The sequence below is a fragment of the Crocodylus siamensis genome, chromosome 1, assembly GCF_052110815.1.
Source record: "Crocodylus siamensis isolate JL-2025a chromosome 1, ASM5211081v1, whole genome shotgun sequence".
NCBI classification, from domain to species: Eukaryota; Metazoa; Chordata; order Crocodylia; family Crocodylidae; genus Crocodylus; species Crocodylus siamensis.
This window is the reverse complement of record NC_143395.1, coordinates 342,821,701-342,843,681: the sequence shown is the minus strand read 5'-3', so window position 1 is coordinate 342,843,681 and position 21,981 is coordinate 342,821,701. Positions and strand designations below refer to the sequence as shown.

The 21,981-nt window shown below is 45.5% G+C and overlaps 1 protein-coding gene across 2 annotated transcripts in view; it reads left to right on the top strand.

The window, feature by feature from the left end:
• Positions 1 to 21,981, top strand: part of PIBF1 (progesterone immunomodulatory binding factor 1) — a 190,503-nt gene that overhangs the window by 149,025 nt on the left and 19,497 nt on the right. For both annotated transcript variants that reach the window (XM_090024439.1, XM_090024430.1), the window contains exon 16: positions 3,037 to 3,121. In XM_090024439.1, the coding sequence (XP_089880565.1) occupies positions 3,037 to 3,121 (85 nt within the window). The remainder of the gene's footprint in view (positions 1 to 3,036; positions 3,122 to 21,981) is intronic.

The following is a 21,981-nucleotide window of genomic DNA, read 5'->3' as shown; positions in this document are numbered from 1 at the left end:
TAGCACTACGAAAGAAAGAGACTTGGGGGTCATGATTGACCACAAGATGAACATGAGCCTTCAATTCGATGCTGCGGCTAGTAAAGCGAGCAAACCGCTGGCGTGCATCCATAGATGCTTCGCAAGCAAATCCCAGGACATCATTCTCCCCTTGTACTCAGCCTTGGTGAGGCCGCAGCTGGAGTACTGCGTCCAGTTTTGGGCCCCACAATTCAAAAAGGATGTGGAGAAGCTTGAGAGGGTGCAGAGAAGAGCCATGCGCGTGATCAGAAGTCAGGAAAACAGACCTTACGATGACAGGCTTAGAGCCATGGGGCTGTTTAGTCTGGAAAAGCGCAGGCACAGGGGTGATCTGATGGCCACCTATAAGTTTATTGGGGTGACCACCAGTACCTGGGGGAACCTTTGTTCACCAGAGCACCCAAAGGGATGACAAGGTTGAATGGTTATAAACTACTGCAATACCATTTCAGGCTGGACATAAGGAAGTATTTCTTTACTGTCCAAGCTCCCAAGGTCTGGAACAGCCTGCCATCGGGGGTGGTTCAAGCACTTTCATTGAACACCTTCAAGAGCAAATTGAATGCTTATCTTGCTGGGATCCTATGACCCCAGCTGACTTCCTGCCCCTGGGGCAGGGGGCTGGAATTGATGATCTTCTGAGGTCCCTTCCAGCTCTAATGTCTGTGAAATCTATGAAATATATATAATAACCATAGTCAGAGGTTTGTTGCAGTCCTAATCCAATGCCCATTGAAGTCAATGGAGAGACTTATGTTGCTTTCTGTGGTTAATGTAGACCCTAGAAACCAGTCACTTGAGTGCCTAATCCAGTATCTGAAATGGTACCAATAACATTGCTGCCTAAAATCATAGAAATCAATGTCTGTCAGCAAGGACATAAATGTTACCTATGTATTAATTGAGATGCATGTCAAATACATGGTAGCTTGTTAGAATTTATAAAGTATGTTTTGGTGTTTTCCCTTTTGACATGAGTTCAGGTGTTTTCCATATATGTTCATTACTCAAATTGGTATTAAGGGTGAAAGATGCTACTACCAGTTGCTAATGCCATTTAGTGGCAAATATTTCTTGCAAAAGGCTAGATAAGTGTTCAATTTTAATCTACCATGTGATACACATTTGTAGCTCCCCAATTCCAAGACATTTAGGAGCTAAAGGAATGCATGAATCCAAGAAAAGTTCAAATATAGTGTTGCAAGACTTGCATACAGGAATGCCACTGAGAGCAGCAGCTTTAGTATGTATTAAAAAAAACACAGTATAAAAATCCTAACAAATTAAGCATGTATTATTGAAAATTGTTTAAACAAGAGTAAATGTATAAAAGCACAGTTTAAGCAGTATGAATGTGCAGGCCATTTCTAGAGAATTTATGACAGCCTTTTAAGAACTGAGAATAGTAAAACACAGCCAATAGCCACTGATCTAATCAATGCTTAAAGAAATATCTGGTTCAAGGGCCATGTTGCTACTAATCAAAGAAAGCCTGTATTTCTGTGGCCAAATTTTTTGTAAGAACAATGAAATTTACTGGTCTTTGTGGAAATTAATGTTCTGAGCATTAAACAACTGATGTGCTATAATCTAAACCAGGCTTATCTAACATGCGGCCCGCCAAGCCATTTTCTGAGGCCTGCAGTGCTGCAACGGTGCTTCCTAATGGCTGCTGAAGGGCTGGGGAAGGGACAAGGTTCCCACACGCACCGCGTCAGCTTGATGTTGCCGTTGCGGTGCATGTGGGAAGAGAAGTAGCCATGTGCCGCTCAGGACAAGATGAGCCCAGCAGGGGCTCAGCTGCACTTTCCCCCCACCTGCGCTGGTCAGTCCTGAGCAGCACACAGCTCTGCCACCGCCTCTGCTGGCTGGTGCAGACCCAGGCGGGTCTGTCCCATCCGGAGCAGCACACAGCTGAAACTGGCTTCCCATGTGCTGCTGGGGACGGGAGAAGCCTGGCCAGGTTGGCACCGGCCAGCAAAAGTGGCGGCAGAGTCACGTCTGGCCAGCGCAGGTAGTGGGAAAATGCAGCTGCACCCCTGCCAGTCCGGCTGGGCTCGTCCTGTTCCGAGGAGCACACAGCACCACTGCCACTTCGGCCAGCCAGTGCAGACTCGGCCGGGCTCCTGCCATCCCCAGCAACATGTGGGAACCCGGCTTCGGTCGCATACTGCTCCAGAGGGGACAGACCCGGGTGGGTCAGCACTGGCCAGGAAAAGTGGCGTGCTGCTCCGGCTGGGCTCATCCTGAGGTTCATTTAATGTTTGTAAAATGCTTGGAGAGCCCCACATAGATGCACTGCATAGAAATGCAAAATATATTTTTACTTATTTGGATGGCACCTTGGGTTGAGATTTTCAAAGCTGAGTCAAAAGGTCAACTTCCATTAAAATGAATGGGATTTAGACGGCTCCAAATCTTTTATGACAACTTTGTAACGTGCCTATCTACCCCCTTTTGCAAATCTCAGCCATAGTTTGGAAGCTCAGCCAAAGAACATAAGCACATCTGAACATAAGAGCATAAAAAGTGCCATGCTTGGTCAGCCCCATGGTCCATCTAGTTCAGTATCCTCTCCCGAACAGTGGCGGAGGTGGATGCTATAGAGGGAGAGTTCTGAACTGGTTAGACCCATTTCATTGTCACTTCCTGCAACTTCACTGGTGTCAAAGGTCACGTGACATCGCTTCCTGATGTGATACCACTTCCTGTGAGGTCTTTGAATATGGCTCGCCAGCCCACTGGGTGATAAAAAGTTCATGATCTGGCCCCACATTCAAAAAAATTGGACTCCCCTGATCTAAACATTCCATTCAATTTATAATGTTTTAAGTTGTTTCCATTTTAGATTGCCTCCTGATTTCATGATCTGTTTCACAACTGTATGACTTTCTCTAGACTGTCAGTTTCAAGATTTTGTTTCAGAAAATGCAAGTTTTAATCAGAATGCAAGATTAAAAGAGATTATCCATTGCTGCATTGTTATTAATGCATTTTCTATCCCCTTTCCACCAGTATTTTAAATAAAGAAAAGACAGCTTTGCTGCATGTCAAGAATCAGATGGCATCAGATTTGGAAAGACTTCTAAATCATCGTGAGGTAAGAGTCCTGTTTTAGCACAAACATTACCATACATGTTTTTCTGAGCCTAATCCATAGGTACAGAAAATGAAAGTTATGGTTTATCTCTCCATAAGTTTTAGAAATGCATTGTTTGGCACTTAGAAAAGAGAGCTTTAGACTGTATTCTATACTGCCAGTTTGCTCACTGTGGGCGCATCCAGACGAGCACGCACGTGTCTCTTGCCCTATCTCAAACTTCTTTGAGGAGGGGCAAGAAAAACACCACTCTGCAGAAGAGCAGAGCAAGGCATGGTCGCAGACCGTACCAGGGAGTCAGTCCTCCGAAAGAGACACTCTGGTGTCAGCCAGACCGTCTCTTTCGTTCTCCTGCTGCCTCGGCCAATGGCGCTGTCCAAGGTAAGTGGGGAAGTTCATGAGTGGGTGGGTGGGTGAGGGATGGCAGGGGGATGTGGGAGGGATTGGAGAGTGGCGGGGGGGATGTCCCCAGGGCTGCAGGGGGTATGGACCCGGCCCAGCTCCGCATGGCTTGCTAGTCCAGCTTTGCACTGGAGCGGGTCACGCTGGAGCTGTGTGACCCCCTCCAGTGCAAAGCTGGACTAGCGAGCCACACGGGGCTGGCACAGGACTCGCCATGCACCACTCCCCTGCAGGCACAGCAGGGCAGAGGCAGGACCCAGTGCAGCGGGTCCTGCTGGCCCTGGGTCCCCTCTGCCACCCAGCTGAGCTGGGCCCTTGGTGTCAGGACCCAGCATGGCACGTGGTCCTCACATGCCAGGCCCAGCCAGGTCCTGCTGCCCTTGGGGCCCCTATGCTACCTAGCCGGCGGGAGCAGCCCCAGAGCTGGTGGTCCCTGCGTGCCGGGTCAGGTCTTGCCACAATAGGAATGGCCTGGCCAGGCAGCAGAGAGGCCCCAAGCATGGCAGGACCTGCCTGGGCCTGGCACACGATCCCCACATGCTGCGTCAGGTCAGGGCATCTGGGCCCAGCACGCGGTCCTCAATTGCCTCACTGGGTCCTGCCCCCATGACCCAGCCTGGCTGGGCAGCAGAGAGCCCCCAGGACCCAGCTGGGCCCAGCATGCAGCCTCCGCATCCTGCTCCAGGTCCTGTCACCATGGTCCGGCCCTGTCAGCTGGCAGAGAAGCCCCAGGGCTGGCAAGACCTGGCTGGGCCCGGTGCATGGTCCCTGCGTGCTGCACCAGGTCCTGCTGCCATGGCTCAAAGTGCCCCACTCCCGCTGCTGCTGCTAAAGTTAAGCTATGCGCCTTGAGCAGGGGGGCTGTGGCCCTCCAGGGTGCCTGAGAGGCTGGGCAGGGGGTCTGTAGCCTTCCAGGGAGAGCTGGGACCCTGCGCAGGGGGGCTGTGGCCCTCCAGGGGGAGCTGAGACCCTAGGCGGAGGGGCTGTGGCCCTCCAGGGTGCCTTTGGCCCTGTGACGGATAGGGGCTATGGCCCTCCAGGGGGAGCTAGGGCCCCAGGGGGGGGACAGCATTCCATGTGCTGGGGGGGGGGCTGCACCCTGTGGGGGCCAGGGAACCCACCCCTCCTGAGTGACCCTGCCACAAGGTCCCCCACACCCACAGTCCCCCCAGCAATCGCCCCACACCTTCCCACACCAACCCACATCCCTCCACACGCACACCCACATTCCCCCACACCTCTTCCCACCCCCTTCCTGCAAACACCACATCCCCCCATCACACACCCATCATGTGTGAAGAAAACCAAAAATACACATCAACACATATAGGTTTTTAGAATTTATTTTATCACGATGGTGGAGACACTGGTAGGCTTCCACATTGCTTTAACATTGTAAATATACCAATAAAGCGTTGCCCAACTGACCGCGTGCGCGCTCTCTCTCTCGCTCTCTCTCTCTATATATATGTATATGTATGTGTATAGAGTGGTCTTTTGTTTTAATTGTGGAAAAACATGGATTTTGGGGTGTTTTTAAAAATGGATTTGGGATGCTGCTTCAGCAGTCCAGCTGACACAAGGGGTAGTGTCCCCAGGTACCAAGTGGCCGGGCCCCAGAAGATCCTGAAAGCAAGTAGCCCTGAGCTACTTGCCAGGGCCGCTTTTGGTATGGATGGGGCCAGGACAGGGCAGCTTTTTATACTGCTGGGGACAGCACAGGTGCTGGCCCTGGGCTCTGGCTCCCCCTGGCTGCAGATCTGGGAGGAGCCAGGCAGGGTTATTTTGCCCCAAGTGGCACAATTGGCTCCACAACAAAGTGCATGTCCAAGCATGTGCGCTGAAGCAAAAAGCCCCAGCTCAAAGTTGCACTGCTTCTATCCGAGCTGCTGCAAGCACAAGTGCTTGCATGTGTGGATGCGCCCTGTGAGTTTAGGCAATTCACTTAACCTCCCTATCCCCAAGTATTCTTGCCGTAAAAGAATTTTACTGTTTGCCTCAAAGAAATGTTATGCACTTGCCTGCTGGCTGAGTGCTTTCTAAGGATTTGAAAAGTGCTATAAAATACTTTTCATACTGGATTTGAGTATTTTATAGATGATGATTACCAGGGATCTGGCTTTTCCGTTCAGCACAGAAAAACATGGTAAAACTTGGATTTTCTCATTTTAAAGAGAAAATCCCTGATTTTCTCCTTTAAAGGAGGAAAATTTGGGAAACAGTGTGTTTCCCGTTGCAGGCTGGCAGAGTTCCAGCCTGCAAGGGGCTGGGAGGGGAGCAGTCAGGCAGGGTGCTATGTGCATGTGTGTGCTCATACACGCACCTGACCACCAGTCAGCCTGGAGAGCAGCTCCCGCAGCTCCCCACAGGTAAGTCTGGGGGGGGATTGATGCCCCCGTAGGGGAGGGAATTGAGCTGGGTCTGGGGTTGCTGTTCAGCTGGGGTGGTGTGTGGGGCTTAGGGCCCAAGGCCATGTTTGGCTGCAGGGCTTGTGCGGGGAGTAGGACGGAGCCACAGGTGGCTTGTCTGCACAGACTCCCAGGGGGAAATAGGGGGTATGTGCCCCCCAGATTTGTACATGGGGCAGGGGTGGGTGCGGGCTGCCCACTGTGGGCTTGGGGCTCCCAACCCTGCCGCCCTCCCCCGGAGACTCCGCGGCCTAGAGGGCAGGACCCAGCAGGGCAAAGTGGGGCAGGGACACTTGTTCTGCTGCCTCAAGCCCTGTGCCACTGTGGCGAGGTGCCCCCTGCCCACCCGGCAGCAACAGGGGGCACCTTGCAGAATGCTGGTGCACCCCGACAGGCTGCACTCCCTACTTAGGCAATGGGCAGGGGGGGAAGGTGGCAGTGCCACCCAGGGAGTGGGAGTGCCTGGATGAGTGAAGGGACTCCCCCCACACACCCACTGCTGCCAGGTGGGTAGGATACACCTCACCGTGGCAACACGGGGCTTGTGGCAGAGGCACTGAGCTTCCCTGCCCTGCCCCACTCTGCCCTGTTGTGCCAAGTCGCATCATCTGGGCCATGGAGGCCCTGGGGGAAGTGTAGCAGGGAGCCCCAAGCCTGCAGTGGTCAGCCTGCACCCACCACCCCTCATGGGCTCCACTCCAGCCATGCTACCTTTTCAGGTTGGGGAGCCAGGCTCTGCGCAGACCACAGCAGCCACCACCTTCCACTGGCCGCAGCTGTAGGGGAGGGTGCTGATGCAAGGGACAGGGGGCTGTGGACCTGGGTCTCTGGCCCCATAGTCCTAGCAACTGGGGGCCCCCTCCAGCAGGGCTGGGGGTAGCAAGGGGCTGCAGGTGGGGAGTGAGGAGCACCAGCAGGGCCAGGGGGCTGTGGGTGGGATATGAGGAGCACCAGCAGGACCAGAGCACTGTGGGTGGGAAATGAGGGGTACCATCAGGGCTTGGGGGGATGTGGGTCAGGAGTAAGGGGCAGTGGCTTGGGCAGGGCACCGACATATCAGGGCTGCTCAGTACCATAAAGCGGGGGGGAGCAGGGAGCAGGGGCACAGCCACAGCTGGACCTATGTCATAATGAGCAAAGGGGGCAGGGGGAGCTCTGATTTTCCATGATAAACCCAAAATCAAATACCAAAACCTATAGGTATTTAGAATGTATTTTATTATAGTGATTGAGGTACTAGTAGGCTTCCAAATAGCTTTAAAATTGTAAATATATCAATAAAACATTGTGTTCAACTGCTACCTATATATATTGGCCTTCCATTTCCTTCTGATTGTTTGTTTCAGTAAGCATTATGATTGGCTGCTGAGACAACCAACAACAATATGAATAAAGCATTACGGACAGACAGACAGACTAAGGCTTATATATAAACAGCGTTGTGTATTGCATGATGAGAGGGCAGGGGCATGGGCGACTGGTGCCACCTTAGTCAGGGGGGCATGTCCCCCCCCCAGTGACCAGTCAGCGACTGGGGGTGGGGTGTGTCCCCCCCACTTCATCCAGGCACTCCCTGGCTGGCGCTCGCAGAAGGGGAACCAGCGCTCCCGCCTTCCTCCCTTGCCCGTTACCTAAATGAGGAGTGCAGCCTGTCAGGAGGTGCACCAGCATTCTCAGAGGGGGCACATGCATCTCCGTGCACCCCCTATGCATTGCCACTGGGCAGGGGTAAAAGGGAATGCTATGTTTGAGTTGAAAAGTGGTGAGGTTTGCTGTCTCACTTTTTGTAGAAGTGAACGCCACACTGCAGGGCCAGCCCTCTTGCCTCGCGTGCCATATATTGTATTCCCCATAAAGTAGACCTCTTCTTAAGTGCTGAGGAATAGGACTGTCAAAGATGTTTTCAGGGTCCTGAAGGATAAGGAAATATTTATTGTTTATTACAACTGATTTATTGCCATGGGAGCAAGTGTTGTAACTTGCTTTGTTTCAAAGCTTCATTGAGTCTCAAAGATTGATCTAATATGTTGATTTTTAACGAGGGTGCTATGGTACCTTGGGATGCTGCAAGATTCTTTTCATAAAACTGTGCTAAGTGCAGGGTGGGGTGCCATTCAATATTAACTTCATTAGGTGTACATTCAACAGCCCAGTTCACAAAATAAATCCAGGGGTATTAAATAAGAATTCATAATGTCAAAAATATTTTCACCTGTTGTGATTGTAGGACTCACTGGGGTATTAATAAAAGCACTGTTCAATGCATATACCACTCTCATAAAGGTTTTGCTCAGAGCATTGACCAAAACAGAGTATTTAAGGTGATTGTTAAGGTGAACTTAATACCACCAGGAGACTTGAGACAGACAGCAGTGTGTTAAAGTTGATATTAAGGTTAAATGATAAGGACAGTGCTATAGAGTCTAAAACACCTGCAGATTGGAGGTGTTGATCTTTATGTAAATTCCGTGATATAAGCAGAACTGCTCGATCAATCCTACAAGTAGGACTGGAAATGTTTAGCACTTTATACTAGGCCTAGGAGATGAAGCAATTGCAAGTTGTACATATGCCTTACCAGCATTATCGAGGGCTAACAGGCCAACATGTTAGCAAGTAGGTGCTGTCTAGATAAATAAACCTGAGTCTTTACAACCAAACTGAGCTTTGTAGTCAGTCCTTTACGTAACATGGAAGTTTCCGAGAAAGCACACTGATTGCACCAACACCAGCAGTGCAGACAATGCATTGATGGCACGCTTCTGCACAAAGAACTTCACTGACCAAGAGAAAACACGAAGAAACAACACTGGTCTTTCTGAGATCTTTGCTACAATAGAATTGCTCTGTTATTTTTCCATAGTCAAAATACTGAGTGAAAGCTAGAAGCTGGCATTTTCTGAAAGGTGTCTTGAGCCTAAAAAGGTTGAGAATCACTGGTCCAGCAATAGCATGACTTTCATCTTTTGGTAGATTGGGGTTTAATGTCTTTTTAATAGATGTACACATTCAGCAGTGCTTTTTAGTTCTTTGTACTTGAGTAAACTACAGAGTTCCAAGTGCTGTTATTTTTAGTGACTTGCTGGTCATCTGTGGGCAACTAATTAGGTTCCATTGTCCTATAGCATGCTAGTAGTGACTAGATCTTGATACAGATCATTACCTACTAAATATATTTAAACATTATATTTGAGTCAATATGATTTGATGAAAATCTTGCAGCCACGATTCTCCTGATTTTATAGTTCCAAATCGAACTTTGTTTCTTGAGTCTTGATGGAAAATGCATACCAACACACATTAACACTGTCTGCTCAGAGGTTCAATTACTGTAATGATTGCAATGCATACAAATACTTCTTCGTTGTATAAATTGCATCCCCTAGGGAGATACCTGAACACGACCATTTAAAACAGCATTTATATTTATGACAATATATTAAAGACCTTTCTCAATAAAAATAAACGTACAGAAAAATAAAAATACATTAAGTGAACAATCACTTTCTATGCATATTGTTTTGAAAAGAATGATTACTATATGATCATTAATTGTGGTTCACTTTAAAAATATTATATCAAAATGTGCTTATGGGAAAATGATTTAAAAAAATTCTTTACCTAAATTTAGGATCACGGGATTATAAGAAGTAGGGCTGGAAGAGACCACACGAAGTCATCTAGTCCAGCCCCCTTGAAGGCAAGATCTCATCTGTTTAAGTGCCTTTTTAACCTGTTTTTGAAAATTTCCCAGAAGGAGATTCTACAACCTTTCTAGGTAGCCTGTTCCAATGCTGTACCACCCTCATGGTGAGAAAGTTCTTCCTAATCTCCAGCCTTATTTCTTCTGCTGCAAGATCGAAGTCATTGCTCCTAGGCCTGCCCGTTATGTCCACAAAGAAAAAGCTATCTCCATCCTCATTGTAATAGTCCTTCAGGTGTTTAAAGATTGTATTCAAATTCGCTTTCAATCTTTTCCAGACTCAGTAATTCCAGTTCTTTCAACCTTTACTCCTAAGTCACATTTCCCAGGCCTTTAATCATTTTTCCCTTCTCCCATGGATTCTTTCCAAACTGTCCACATCCTTTGTGAAATAGGGGACACAGTATTCCAGGTGAGGCCTCATCACTGCTGAATAGACCACAAGAATTGATTTGTTTTTCTAGTGAAATGATCTGCAGGGCGTGCAGCAAGACAAGGCAAGGGGCTGCTCTAGAGCTGCTGGGATCTTGCAGCAGGGGCAGCTTGGTCAGGGCCAGGGCAGAGCCACAATCTGCAGCTTGCACAGGCAGCGGATTGCGGCTATGCCCCGGCTCGAGACCACTCTGTCACTGCTGCAAGGAGCTGGGGCAGAGCTGCAATCCACTGCCTGCATACCCTGCCTGGAGTGTGCAGTCTGCAGATCATGGCTCTGCCCTGGCCCCGACCAAGCTGCCCTCGCTGCAAGGTCCAGAGCAGCTGCCTGTCCTGCCGCACACCCTGCCAGCATGGCTTGGGCCAGCCTTCATGGCAACCCCAACCTCATGCTGTTACAGCGCAGCTGTGACTGGGGTTTCCATGGAGACCAGCCTCAGCCATGCTGGTAGGGGCTTCTGGGAAATGGAGTCCACTGCCAGCTGGATCTTGCCCATGAACCAGACTTTGCTGTCCCCCCCCCCCCCGATAGAGAGTAGATTTATTAAAATTCAATTCTGTTTCTTGTACTTCTCAAAACTTTCATCCCTCCTCTACCCAACCCCTTAATCTTCCTGCTGTATACCTCAGCATTCATCATTCTAGCAGTGCCAGATCAATCATGTTACCCTGAAGCTGGTTATAGATAGAGTGACCATATTATTTTTAAGAAAGTCTTGAACTTTGCCCCCTTTCCCCCTCCCCCCGGTTTACCATGCTGCCCCACCTCCCCACTGTCCAGCAGCAGGAGGATGGGGTTGGGGACTGCCCACAGGGAAATGGGGTGAGCAAAGCCAAGACAGCAGGTGGCTGGGGCTTTGTTGGGCAAGAGTTGAGGAGGAGGAAGAGGAGGAGGAGGGCTGAGTTGGAGGCTACTGCCAAGCAAGGAGAAAGTTGATCTGTTCCACAGGAAGTGTGAGTGCATTGTCTGTGTGCATGTGTCTGTGTCAGTGTGTGTGCAGCTGCTCTAGATACAGGCTGCTGTATTGGCTCCATACTTTGTGCAGCTGATTGATCATCATGGTGTCATGGTAAAGTTTATGGTTGTATGCTGACAACACAGAAGAGCTGGAACTGACATGCGCATATCAACTCTATGAGTAGAAAATTCCAGGGCTCACCCAGCATGTGCCCCCTGAGTGACCTCGGGACCTGTCAGTCATCACTGACCTACTTTCCTCACAGACGCATGCTCAGTAACAACAGGAGCATGAGGTCATCGCTCCAGAAATTTCTTGAAGGAAAGCAGCCTGATTGGCTACGGGGCTACTATAAAAGGTTGGTGAACCCCTCCCTTGGGGGGAGAGACCCGCTCAACTGACAGACAGAGGCTGACTTGTCAGGGACTGTCCTGTCAGGAGAGATACCACCTGGAAGCAGAAGCTGCGACGGCAGGGACTGCTCTCCAGGAGGGCCTACCAGCCTACTGGTCTCCTACCTTGCTGCATTCGGTTTACGATTGTTCTTTGATTTGATCTCACGGTTACTGGATGGATTAGACTTTTGATTCTGACTACGATTCTGCTCGACCCATCTCAGCTTGATTATGGTTTCATCTCGTCACACCCAGCTTCGATCTCGGCTTTGGCTATGACCATCTCTTCGTTGTCCACTTGGACTGGTGTCACGACAACTCAATGAGTTACAGTTTTGTTTTTCATTATTCGTTCATCCCGTTAATGAGCTGTTGACCAGCCCTGGGACTAGCGAGTGGGCAGCTGCCCCTATCCTTCGGGGTAGAATGCGAGGGCTTGCTCGTGAACCCCGTGGGCCAACCGACCCCTTTGTTGTTCATTACCATTTGTGTTTTTGTAACGAAGAAAGCAGCTTTGCCTACGCAACCAAAGCATAAGTGAATAAATCCAACTTATTTGAAACCATATGCGTGTCCCGTACCACTCAGACTCATCGCCGCAAATCCCACCTGTCCAGTTCCAACGCCACCCTCAACCCGCCGTGACCTTGGGGCCCTGTTCCCCGACACATGGCAGCAAGAGGCTGAACCTAGGCAGCCTCATCTTGCCTCCATCAAACCCCGTCTATATCCTGCCCAATTCCCAACTGTCTTCCTCCCCCTTTATCTCCTTTTCCCACACCTCTCTCCTCGTGCCCCCACTCACTTTTTCTCCCTCTCCTGCCTCCTCTCTCCTCCCATTGCTCCCCCCATCACTTCCTTGCTCCATAAACCTTCCCACCTCACTTGACTCTGTGATCCTCCACTCACTTCTCCCTCTCTCTCCCCCCCTCCAGTTTGTCTTCCTCCCCTGCCAACGCATGCACACACTTGGTGGTAGCAGGGAGAACACTGATCCAAGCTCCAGCCCCCCCGCAGCTGGGCCTAGATGGAAAGGAGCTAGCCTGAATTACAATCCCAGGGCAGAGCCCGGAGCCACCCCCCTCCAAGTGCTGGTCTCCTGTAGCCAGGTGGTTGGCGGGGCAAAGGACCCCCAGCTCTTCTCAGGGCAAGGATCCAAGCCACACCACCTTCCCTCCCTCTGCCCCAGGAAGCCCCATTGTGGTATTCACTCTCTGGTCCCAACTCTGCTGGACTGCGTATGGCTTAACACACATGTGAGCAGTCCATGCTCACAGCATGCTCTCCCCTTGCCCCACCCCAGCTGATCCCTGGCCCAGGCAGGAGGAGCAGTGCCCAGCCCACCCCACCTCCAGCTGCTGCTCAGGAGGAGCCAGGCTGGGAATGATGGCACCAATCCAGGACATTTGTTTAAATTTTCACTAGCCCATCAGGACAGCCTATGAAATCCAGGACCGCTTGTGGCCAAATATGGTCACCCTATTTTAGAGCCATCCTTTAGGGTAGCTAAGTGACCTGAAGGAGTCAAAAATGTGGATTTTTGCAAAGAATCTAGTAGTATTTCAGTGTCTAAAGTATAAAACAATAGTGTTTGTCAAAACTGTGCAATGTGTTTAAAACAATACATGGACCAAATCTTTCATCTACAAAGACTGTCTAAGATATGCAGTACTTTGTTAGTTGATGTGAATGTTTGACCAACATAATATATATCGAGACATCACTCCAGAGTGACCCCCACAAAGCATGTAGTACTGAATGTGGTGAGATCTTAAAACAAGAAAATGAGTTTGCATGTGATCACATGCTGGATGTCCCTTATTCTGAGGTATTCAAACAGATCAAAAAGTAATGTAATTCTTTTGCAGATAGCTTGGAAAACAGGATGATAAGATCAGTGATAATCTTCTCATTGTGGTACATTTTACAAGGCTCCTCTGCAAAGAAAGATAGCTACAATAAAAAGAGATATGAAAATTAAGTGCGACTGTGGGGGTCGTTTTTAAGCAATGACTCTGTAGATGTATATTGGTGAAACCACACTCATATCAGCCAACAAAGACTGCGTATAAGAGAGATCCTGTGTGGTTGGAGGGTTTTGTCCACGAATTTGTTTTAAACAATGTTGCATGAGTTGTATACGTGAGCATGTGAGTAAACAGGTGAAAAAATATAGGTCCTGTACAACAGACAAAAATAGGAGAAAAGAAAGCCTAAGAAACACAGTATTAAGTTTAAAAGGGTCATTTTATGGATAAGGTATAAAACTGTCAAGCAATTTTTATTATAGTAATTTGTTTTCTTTTATTTCACATATACCTTTCATCACCTGTTTCCATTCCTAAAGCAGTCTTGTTTTCACTTTTAATACAGACCTCCTCCATTAGTTTTATTATTTCTGAATTCCTCTAAACAGCACATAATTACTTGACATACTGCTGTCTTTATAAAGGATAGCTCAGTTTAGCTGACTCAGCTAGTTTATTTGGAGGCCCTTTTTCTGAGGTAGGGATGCTTGCCATTTTAACACTAACAAAAAGCATACACAGTTAGAACCATAAATATTACAGCATTAATTCATAATAAAAATGACTCTTCTAAATACAGCAAATGACTATTAAAAATGTCCTAATCTTGCAGTAATTTAGAACTAATTCCTCTCAAAAAAGGAATGCATTTTTTAAACATAGCCAGTAGATACAGAGTCTATAACCACTTGTCAAGTGAGATATTATAGTTTGGAATGTTTAGTTAGTTCTGCAGAGAAGCATTATTACTGTCAGCCCTACTTTTTGTTTGGATTCATCATCCATACCGTATTAACGTTTCTTGGTAAGCTTTACTTAATGTCTATTTTTTTTCTGTAACAAGTACTACAGTTCATTGAAGGGTTAGCGAATCAAGGCTTCTGCTCTTACCTGTTTAGTGTCTGATACAACAAGTCGTGCCTATGTGGAAATCCTGTTCTGGGGCCATGCAAGTTCTTTGCAAAGGTTACAGGATTAGGCCTTTAGGATGCAACCATAGGGTATTTTTACATGCGCTCTGGGGCCGAGGGGGAGGCATTTTAATTAGACACCTGCAGCGTCTCATGTATTCAACTAATGAAGTGAGATTAATCAAATCTGCTCTGATGCTTTCTAATTAGAAAGCATCAGAGCAGGTGTCAAGCACATGTATAGGTGCCTATAGGTACTAATGGAGACAATAGAAGATGGAAGATAAAACTCTGTACCAAGCAAGCTTGTCTTTTTCTGGGAAAAGGAATTCAGTGAGATGAGTCAAATTTGGGGAAAGTTTGATTGCTCTTAATGGGGAACTTAAAGTTGAAGAGACAGTAGAGTCCTGAATGCAAATGGTTTGGTTTAGTTTGTCACAGATTATAGGTTATACCCATGGAGATCCTGGTTATGAAGACATAAGATGAGTTCAGCTTTGCACATAAAGCAGGGATTCAATCTCTTTGTTTTGTATGATAAATATCCTCCCAAATTTCAGCACTTTTTGATTATAGAATGAATTTTCTCCAGCATATGTATGGCAACATATTTATGAATTAAAATCAGTTAAAAGAAATAGATTATCTTTTTCCTTTTTTATGGCCTTCTGTAAAGGCTTTGTAGATGTGAATGCTTTGTCCAGGGTGATCTAAATATTGTATGCTCCTGAAACTTTGTCTTTAGTCCTTAATTGAAATCTTGCTCATAAACACTTTTTGGAAACAATGGATCAGGCACTTCAGTGCAACTTTTTGGGTGCTGTTATCTAATAACTGATTGAATCAGCTTTAGCTAAAAGCACCAAAAAGCCCTGCTTAAGATTGGGTAATCTACATAGACGCTGTCGAACTGGGTCAAAGTAACGCATGCTGCTTCTGGTAAAGCATGGTTTTTTCTTTCTTTTTTTCCACGCCTGTCAGTGCCCTAGGAGGCAGAGCTAAACGGAGCACAGCCATATGTGTTGCCATTTGGACTCCTGACAACACTGAAAGTGTTCACAGTCTGGCAGTGAGAGTGGCACATACAAGAATAGCACCTGTGTCTACACACATATGAACAATTGAAAAAAAGGTGAGCCCAACAAGACTTGACAAACTATAATTTTCCCAAGGACAGATATTTGTCCTTGCAGTTGTCACTGAAGGCAATAAAGTCAAGTATGGGCATAACAATATGGACTTGTATAGAATGTTTACATCCTGTGGCAACATAGACTTATATGACATTGCTTGCCAAACTTTACCTACAGCAACTACAACTCAGTCCATTTATTCCTCAGTAAGAACTAAAAAGTCATACTCCTACCTTATGTCATTGTATAGCTGAGTATTAATGTAACATATAGAGAGAGAAATTGTACCAGAAAGTGTGTCATTAAAGTGACTAATTTCATAGACATAAAGTGGAGAACAAAAACTACTTATAGTATGTCCTGGTTATTTATGCATTTAACTGCTGCAGCTTTCTTCATGTAGTAGTCATAGAACTAACAAGAGGTGATGCAGTTTTAGACTTTATTTTGGTGAGAAGTGAGAACTTACTGAAGAGCCGGCTGTAGAAAATAACCTGTAAATCAGTGATCCTGATTTAATTCTATTTAAATTAAATAGAAATATAATAAAAACAGCTAAATTTTTAATTTTCAAAGAGTCAAATATTTAAGAAACATTTGAGAAATGTAGGCAAGTAATTAATGAGTTCAACGAAATTTAAGCACTAAGGGACTCGCGTGTGGATAAAGCTTAACGTTCCTTTTCGTCAAAGATCAAATGGTATATGGGTAAAATCAGAATAGCCAAAAATCTAGCTTTAGTTATATTTTGCAGAAGAAATTAAATAATAAAATGTTCTTTATAAATTCAAGGGGTAGAAGGAATGAAGAATGTGGGATGTCCTCAGTAAGCCCTGTATCAAAATTAAAGATAATCTAGTTATGCCCAGAAGCCTAATGGAATACTCTGTCTCTGTTTTCTAGCCCCAAACAATTGGAATGTGAAACTGTAAGTCCACTAGTAAGCATTTAGAATAAATTTGTCAACTTACAAGTGGTACCATATGACTGGAGGATAGCAAACATTGCATATTTACTTGAATCCAAGACAAAGGGTTTTTTCCTGGGAGGGGAGGTGGGCAGAGGCTGTGGAGAGCAAACAGGGTGTAGAGGCTGCAGATTATATACATGGAAAATTATAACAAATTTATATTTTTTCCATATATAGAATCTAATTATTTGGTGGATGTCTTAAATTCAAAGTCATTTTGGATTTGGGTAAATACGGTAGTTCCCAAAGTTAAGGAGGAGGAAATGATCTGGTGAACTCCGGATTCATAATTCTCATCACGGTGGTTTACAAGGCTTTAAAACAAATTTGAAGGAAATAATAATGAAATAAATTCCAAAATGGATTTCCCAAAAGATCATACGCACCTAATCTGATGTCTTTGTTGATGAAATATTAACTTTCTAGGTGTAGAAAATACAGTAGATCTAATCTTATCTGGACTTTAGTAAAGTGTTTATTATGCTATATGTTAATTTAGTAAATAGAGATTAGCACAATAATGGAGCTGGCTAAAGAGATCACAACAGTTGATATGAAAAATTACCAGGCTACTGAGAGGTTACTACTACAGTTTTTCACTTTCCCTCTCAATCTTCATTCCAAGACCAATCCCAGAGGAATGTCAGTAGCAACCTCCCTCCATTTTAATAACTTACCTTTTCAGTATAATCCATAATAAGCTTTTAGCCAGCTCTTTACCCATGTTAGATTTTTTTTTATATTAGTCTTCATCTTCTCCCTCTTTAAATATTAATTTACTATGGGGCACTGTATCTAAATAGCTTAGAACTGCTGCATTGCCTTTGTCTAACAAGTCAGTTATACTGTCAAAGAAGTATATTAAATTAGTCTAACATTATATATCTTTGATAAAACCATGTTGCATTTTACCCCATTTTCCTTTTACCTCCATGTCTTGAATTACCCATTCCTTCAAAATCTGTTCTAAGACATTGCATAGTATTACGGTCAAGGTAGAAGACTTATAGTTGGGTTTGGATCTCATTTTCGTCTACTTTTTCAATATGGTTGCTATATTTATTGTTCTTTAGCTATAGAATGCCATTTCCAATTTGAAAGAATTATTTAAAATTCTTGATACTGGAGTTGCAATTTCATGTTGTTATTCTGGGAGTGGAGATTACCTGGTTTCCCCAGTTTTGTCACAGCAAGCTATCTTAGTTCCACCTTGGATATGGTCTTTTCCAGTACCTTTTTATTTCCATTGTATTGCATAGGAATATCTGATTCCAATAGGATTACCCTATTATTACATTCATCATCCTTGTTGAAAATGAAGGCGAAGTATTCGTTTAATATTTGGTCCATACGTAGATAATCCTTCATTTCTTTCCCATCCTCAGTGTGTAGTGGCCCCCCTTCTTTCCTTGTTCTCTTTTATTTATGTGGCTAAAGAACATTTTATTGTTTGTTTTTAAGTTTCTTTGCAGTTTTCTTTCTTAATTTTTTTTTCTCACTCAACTAGGCTTTTGGTCATTTTTCTTTTTTTCTGTGCTTTTCAACCCCCATTATATATTCACTTCACTGATCAAGCCCTTTTTCCATTCCTCATAAGTTCCCTGCTTACACTCAATATCCTGTTTGATATCTTGAGGTGCTTATTCAAACAAGTCCATCTGTAGCCCTCTTACTCGGGAGCCACCCAGTCCAATCAACCTCACTATATAGTTTCTTTAGTTTTCTAAGTTGCCTTTCCAAATTATATTTATTTTTATCTTGCAATTTACAATTAATTGAATTGTTTCTACTCCTTCTAGTGGCTTACCCAGTCTAGCATAGTAATTCTTAATGAAAATCTCAATGAAACCTGGCCCTTTCACATATCCCAGTTTGAAGAAGGATTAATAAACTCTTCTTTGCTACTGGATCCTTTTCAGCCTGAGTCCTACCTCACAAAGCTTTGACCCCAGCAGACAGCATACTCATCTATTCCCTGGGTCCTCACCAGCGACCGGCTTATCTATTCTCTGTAGCCAGTCAGTCGGCATGTGTGTAAATGCCAAAACATGCAGTAGTGTCCTCAGTGGCTATGTGCAGTTCCTGTAGTCCACCGCTGAACATAGTCATCAGGCGGTCATTGACAGTATGCAGCTTGATGTGTGTTTTGCCACAGCTACAGTCTTAAATATCCAGAGAGAGAGAGAGAGCGCTACAGTTCTGTGTAGTAACAAGAAACAAGATCCCCATCAAAAGATCAGCTTTTATTAGAGTGGCTGTAAGAGCTGCTCTAATTAAAACGCCCCCAACGTCTCATGAATTAGTGTCCCCATGCCTCAAAATGGCAGCAGGGGTGCTTGAACTAAAGCTCCCAACCAAAGTGACCTCAGCCACCGTTTTGAAGCATAGGGATGCTGATACACAAGACATGGGAGGCTGCTGGAGCATGGTAATTACCAGGGATCCTGGTTTTCTCCCCTCAGCAGCAGCCTGCCATCACCCCACACACATATCTGGAGGTAAATGCCCCCTATGCCCTTCTGGAGTGTGCACAGCAGTGGGAGAGCCCCTCTACCCCCCTGTGCCCTCTGGATGAGCCACCTGTAGCTCCGTTCCCTGCTTCACCCCAGCTGTGCAGTGCCTGCCCCTTCCCCAGCCCCACTCCCTCCCTCACCATGGGGGCCTTGATCTGCCCCCGCCACATCCTTTTCCTCCCCCCTTCGCCCCTTCCCCCACAACAGACTTGCCAGCCAGATGCCACTCTCCATGCTGCCTAGCTGCATATTGGAATCAGATCAGTATCAGTCAATATGACTCATTACAAATTGGCCATTGGTATCAACCCAAAAATTTTCTATCAGAGCACCCCTAGCAGTTACCTGCTGTAGCTCCAGATTAATCAAGAGTGCTCCAACGCACTATAATTACAGTGCATCGGAGCAGGCTCCACACTCATATACAGGCACTCTAGGTCTGCAGTTGGTGGCAAACACCATTTGGTACAGCCACCATTTAATCTAGTAACCTACAATTGTTTAAAATGACTGGGAACTCCAGCTTATGTCTTGAAATAACCAAGAAAATAATGTTTTTAACTTTGTTTCCAAATGAACACAGAGCTATCCCTGTACTAGGCACTCTTGGTCTGCAGCTAGCTTGCTCTGAGCAATATTCCCTTGGCTGACTGCAGGTGTTCCACTTCCTTAATGTATAGCTGTTTGCCTAGGGAACAGGACCTGGGGTCTGGAAGGTCCCTGGTACTAACAGTCAGCTGAGTGTTGGCCCTGGCTGGAGGCTGGAGTAGGGGGCACTGAAGGGCTTTCCTCTCTGGAGGCTTTAACCCTGTACCAGGTACTACTGGCCAGGATGCCCAGCCAAAACTGCCTGGTTCAGTGGTAAAGTCCCTAATGGGGGCAGCCAAAGGCTGTCCGCTCATTAAGCATCTGTGCTCCCTGGCATCTCAGTCACTGCTGTCCGGACAGGCCTGAATCACCTGATTGTTGACCCTGCTTGCAGTCACCCGGCTTTCAGCTTGCCCATACAGGGAGAGCCAGGATTTCCTCTGCATTGGCAAGCAGTAGTGGCATTATTGGGATCTGATCCCAATAATCGCATCTCCTGCCATGCACAGAGCCACTAAATGAATTGTGTGCCTGGGGCCTTAATATTCAGCCTGCCACATGTGCACTTTCTTGTTTTTGGTCTTTGGAGTATCTATGGTCCTAGAGTTCTGACTGATCATATTGTGCTGGCTTCTCCTTCACTTCAGAAATTTGCAGATGTATCCAGGCTGTTGCCAAAGTAACTGGAAATCAAGAAGAGGAGCCACTCTTAATAGCCTGTCCTAGGAGCCATTGCTTGTTAGGTGAAGAAAAAAGAGGTACTCTTCTAAGGAATTTGAGCTGTTAGTAGTTTTGCTATATAATAGGTTGGGGTTCTTTTTCTTTTTTCAGTCCAGAGAAGTAGAGGGCGAGGTAGCATGAGCAAGAGGACTGATGCTGTGAAAGCATTTTATAGAAAGCAAGATATGAATAGAGAGAGAGACAAAAGAAATGGGAGAGGAAGTTGAAATGAAGGTTAAAAGTAGGCAGTGTAACTTGGGCCAATAGATGACTAATACATAAATGCAGATAGCTTGCTGCATTATAGTTAAAACAAGCTTGAATGAGCTCTGTTAAAATATGCATTGCATTCAAAAGCTTGTCTAAGTGTATCCCAACCATGCAGTTGGTCCAGTAAAAGATACCACCCACAGAAATCCCTGCCTCTCATGGGCTATTTTTAATATGATTGTCTCAGTTATCAAAGAATTTGTGGTTCCTAAACATCATTCAGAAGTTTCTCAACTGATGAATCTTGTACACGTAAGTAGCTCAGAGACTCCATCTTTACCAACATGTTCATCAGCCTGTAGTGGACTTTCCAAGGCCTATTAGACTTCTGTATCCGTATGTAAGCAGTCCGTGCCAGAGGCTCAGCAGCATCCCTGTTTGCTCTTCATGATATCTTTTAGCTGTCTTTCCCTGCATCCAATCGTAACTTTTCTCTTCATGGGATGGCAGAAACTGCTAGTTGCTCTTATGCTTTTTGTCCCTTTAAAGCAGATAGGAATTTCTCACCAAGTCACGTATCCCCAAATCCCTTTGACCTATTCACAAGTACTGCTTAGTTTCATCTGTGTGTCTCCATTCTTCTGCTATGCTCCCTTGTCTGTGAATCCCCATATCCCATATAAACTTATTCTCTCTCGTTACTGACTGAAAGAATGATATTGCATATTAATCACACATTTAATGTATGGCTTAATAATGTTTTAACCATAAGTAATTTAAGCTGAAGAAAAATGGTAGGCTTGGCCAAAGAAACACTGCATTGCACTGGACCTGGTGAGCCCTCGTGGTAGGGGAGCTGTTGTCTGCAAAGAGAGAATTGGAGAGACATTCGTACAGAAGGTCTCACAAAAGCACTGGAGCCAAAGAGGAAAGGCAATAAATTCAGTTTTGGGAAAGAAAAGCTGGAAGGGTATCTACAGGGATTGGGAAAAAGGAATTGGGAACAGGTGCCTTCAGACAGACTGTCTCCAGCCCTGCTGCTTTCTTTTTTTTCATTTAGAAGTGACTACATGGTAATTTCAAAATGTTGTGTTCTCAAAGTGAATTACTTCCTCTTCATCTATGTGTTGTAACTTGTTTCATATAAAAAAATCTGCCGATGTACAATGCTTAGCTCTCTTTTTAAATGTTAAGCCACAGAGTAATTATCATTTTTCTTATGCTACGTTTATATTCCAAGCTTCTATTTTCTATTAATGTTCTGCATGTTTTCTCAGTAGATTACAGGGACATTTCTGCATCACAAGTAAGCCCTCAAGCTATTCTCAGCTTAAAGCTTGGAGAAACAAGTGACATTTCCATTTCTAAATGATTGCAGAGAAGTTTTTAGTTCTTGTTTTACTGGGAAAAATAGAGTTTTAAGCAGTATTTCTTATTTTTGTTATATGTTTGGTAGATATGAGGGTTTGATTAAATTCTTAATACTAAT